This window comes from Centrocercus urophasianus, unplaced genomic scaffold, assembly GCF_019232065.1.
Source record: "Centrocercus urophasianus isolate 14NV4802_14NV808 unplaced genomic scaffold, USGS_Curo_1.0 seq_16, whole genome shotgun sequence".
NCBI classification, from domain to species: Eukaryota; Metazoa; Chordata; class Aves; order Galliformes; family Phasianidae; genus Centrocercus; species Centrocercus urophasianus.
Window position 1 is genome coordinate 26,507,776 of NW_024884711.1, and position 2,765 is coordinate 26,510,540.

Consider the following 2,765-nt stretch of genomic DNA (forward strand, 5'->3'; position numbering starts at 1 on the left):
GATTGCAATATATGCGCCGAAAAGTTTGTCAGAAAAAACTGTATAAAAATTCAATCATCTGCTTGTAAACAGCTGTGATAACCTTCCTCTTTGCAGAACTGTTACGAGCAATCTGTGCTGAATTAGGCCCTGGGTCAGACATGCAGAACTGGGATCAAAAACCCAGTTGGCTGAGTGGCAATGCCTGAGCTATCCAGTGAGGAACGCCAGGACCCAGAGAAAGGAGCTTGCCCCAGAGATTGGCCTTGCACTAGCAGAGCACTGAGATCACAAGGGCTCAAAGGCTTTTATAAATTGTAATGCCCTTGGCTCCCTGATGCTCCTGTAAAATAAAGCAGTGTTTTTAACCTTGTTTTGCCAGCAGGACATAGAAGTTATTTTACATAGTGTAGCAATCTGGCTTCTCTTCAGTTTTCAGCACCTGCTCAGAGGTCCTGGCTGGGAACTGAGGGACACGAGCTGCAGCTTGCAGGACTGGTGTGTGTTCAGGGTATGGAGGGACTGAGTGCCATAAAACGGCTTGGAAAACTCCTGTGGAAGCCAAGGGATGTAAAAAAGTAATAATGGTGTAACATCAGCCTCAAAGCAGGGAGCTTCTGCGAAACGTCAACTGGAGTACTGGGTGCATACCGTACCGCGAACCACTTCGTTGCTTTGTTGTTTTGATGTCTGTCCTGGCGGGCAGGCGGGACTGCAGGTAGGAACGGCGGGTTTGTAAATGAGGAGGGCGTTCATATTGCCGATCAGGGGAAGGATCCGCTCCCGCTTGCGCCGTGTCCCCCCGCAGCCCCTCTCTGCCCTGCCCACACGCGTGCCCTCCCCGAGGTGACAACGCCGAGCGCAGGGGACTGCGAGGAGAGCTGTGCCTGTCGCAGCCCCGCTGTGCGCTGCCCGCTGCTCTGCTGCTCGCTGCTCCGCCGACACCGCTCTGCCCGCGCCGCGCTCAGCCCCGCCGCCCAGCAGCAGCCAGGCGTCCGCTGCCCGGTCGGGAATTGTTTTGCCTTCTCTCCGGGTGGCTGATTACCGTTGTTTCAGCACTAGTGTTCTTCAACTCACCACAGGAACGTCGTGAGTATGACTGCCACTACAGCTTTTTAGTTACTGCCTGCGTGAAACTCGTCTGTTTTGTACTGAGTGGTACGATAGTCGTACTGCCTGCTGAAGTGTAGTGAGCAAGTGAGGTTTGAGAAGGGAGTTAGGTGGGTGGGTGCCTGACTGGGATCTCTTTTCGTGGTTAGAAACAGAGTGCTTCTCTGTAAGAACTGAGTACTATACAGAACCAAAAAGCATAAATAATTCGTTGGGGTGTAGAATATGGAATCATTAAGGTTGGTAAAAACCACTAAGATCATTTAGTGCAACCATCAGCCCATCCCCACCTTGCCCACTGACCACGTCCTTTGGTGCCACATCTACATGGTGACTCCAGCCCCTTCACGAGCAGCCTGTTCCAGTGCCTCTCCGCTCTTTTGGAGGAGAAATGTTTCCCAGTATCCAACCAGAACCTCCTCTGTTGCAACATCAAAGCCAGGTGAGAATGAAATGCACGATGGCAGAATCACTGTGACTTTGTACACTTTCTTTCAGGTATCATCTTGGAGTATGGAATTCGCATGGAAGAGAAGGTGGTATCTTCAGTTGGGCTGTGTACTGATACTGAATCTGGTTTATGCCAATCTAGACTATCTGAAAGAAGCTCCTGCAAGCTTGGGTCAGATTGACCACCAGTGCTGGGAGGTGTCATCCCAAGGGCTGGTGGAAATGAAGAAACTCAAGGTAGCAGATCCGGTCATTGCTCTCTGGGACTTCATGTTATTCCTAAAGGAATCCCCCAAGCCCAAGCACAATGAACTTTTCAATGATTTGGCCCAGAACTTTTGGGATATGTATGTAGATTGTGTGCTCTCAAGATCCCATGGAATGGGCAGAAGACATTTAGTATCTCCCAGATATTCTTCCACATACTCACATAGAACTTTAGAAGGTAACTATAGGATATGATGTTGGTCTGTTATGTACTACCATTAAACCAAACTACTGTCTCATCCTCATCCTTGGTTGTTCCAACAGTGCAATGTATTAATTCCCAGGTTTTTGTCTCTGCATGTCAAATGTAGTTGTATCCTTCAGCAGTAGCTACTTTCACAACATACGAGTCGAAAGTTGTTAGAGCACTGAATTTCTCTATGAGGTGTAAATAATGACAGGTATCTATGGGACAGTGTGAATAGACACTGCATGCTCTGTTTATCACTGTGTGCACGTGAAGGATGTTACAATACTAAAAGTTTTCTAGTTTTCAGACTTAAGTCTCAACTTCAGGGAATCACCCCTATGTGAGAAGGGAAGCACAAAGCCCCAGCAATTTGAACCCTGCTCTTCTCATTGAAACCACTGACATGTAATGTGAGCTCATGGTCACTGAGTGACCAAAGCAATAGATTCTAGTCATCCTGGTTTGGGACAAATCTGAATTGAGATCATACAGGTGACTGCCTTAGATCTTATTATCCAGCCCTAGATCTATTAGCTTCCTTCTTCCTCTGCAAGACATATTTTTTTCTTTCCTAATTAACCAGTCAAATACTTCAGGTTTCCAAACTGAAATGAAGATCATTTAATTCCAGCACTCCAAGCCATAATGCTTGGAAAATAAGCATATTTTCTCTCATAATCTTACAAGGTCTGCTTTCACCAACCCAGTTTAGGTCAAAAGGGGAGGACACAAAGATACCTCAGCAAAGCAATGTCAAAATGAAGGAGGA

The 2,765-nt window shown here is 47.2% G+C and overlaps 1 protein-coding gene across 1 annotated transcript; it reads left to right on the forward strand.

Moving 5' to 3' along the window:
- The first annotated feature begins 1,006 nt into the window (after nucleotides 1-1,006).
- On the forward strand, nucleotides 1,007-2,001 carry FAM237B (family with sequence similarity 237 member B). The gene is made up of 2 exons (XM_042816895.1): nucleotides 1,007-1,068; nucleotides 1,588-2,001. The coding sequence occupies exon 2, from the start codon at nucleotides 1,603-1,605 to the stop codon at nucleotides 1,999-2,001; it is 399 nt and encodes a 132-aa protein (XP_042672829.1). The 5' UTR covers nucleotides 1,007-1,068; nucleotides 1,588-1,602.
- Nucleotides 2,002-2,765: the final 764 nt, after the last annotated feature.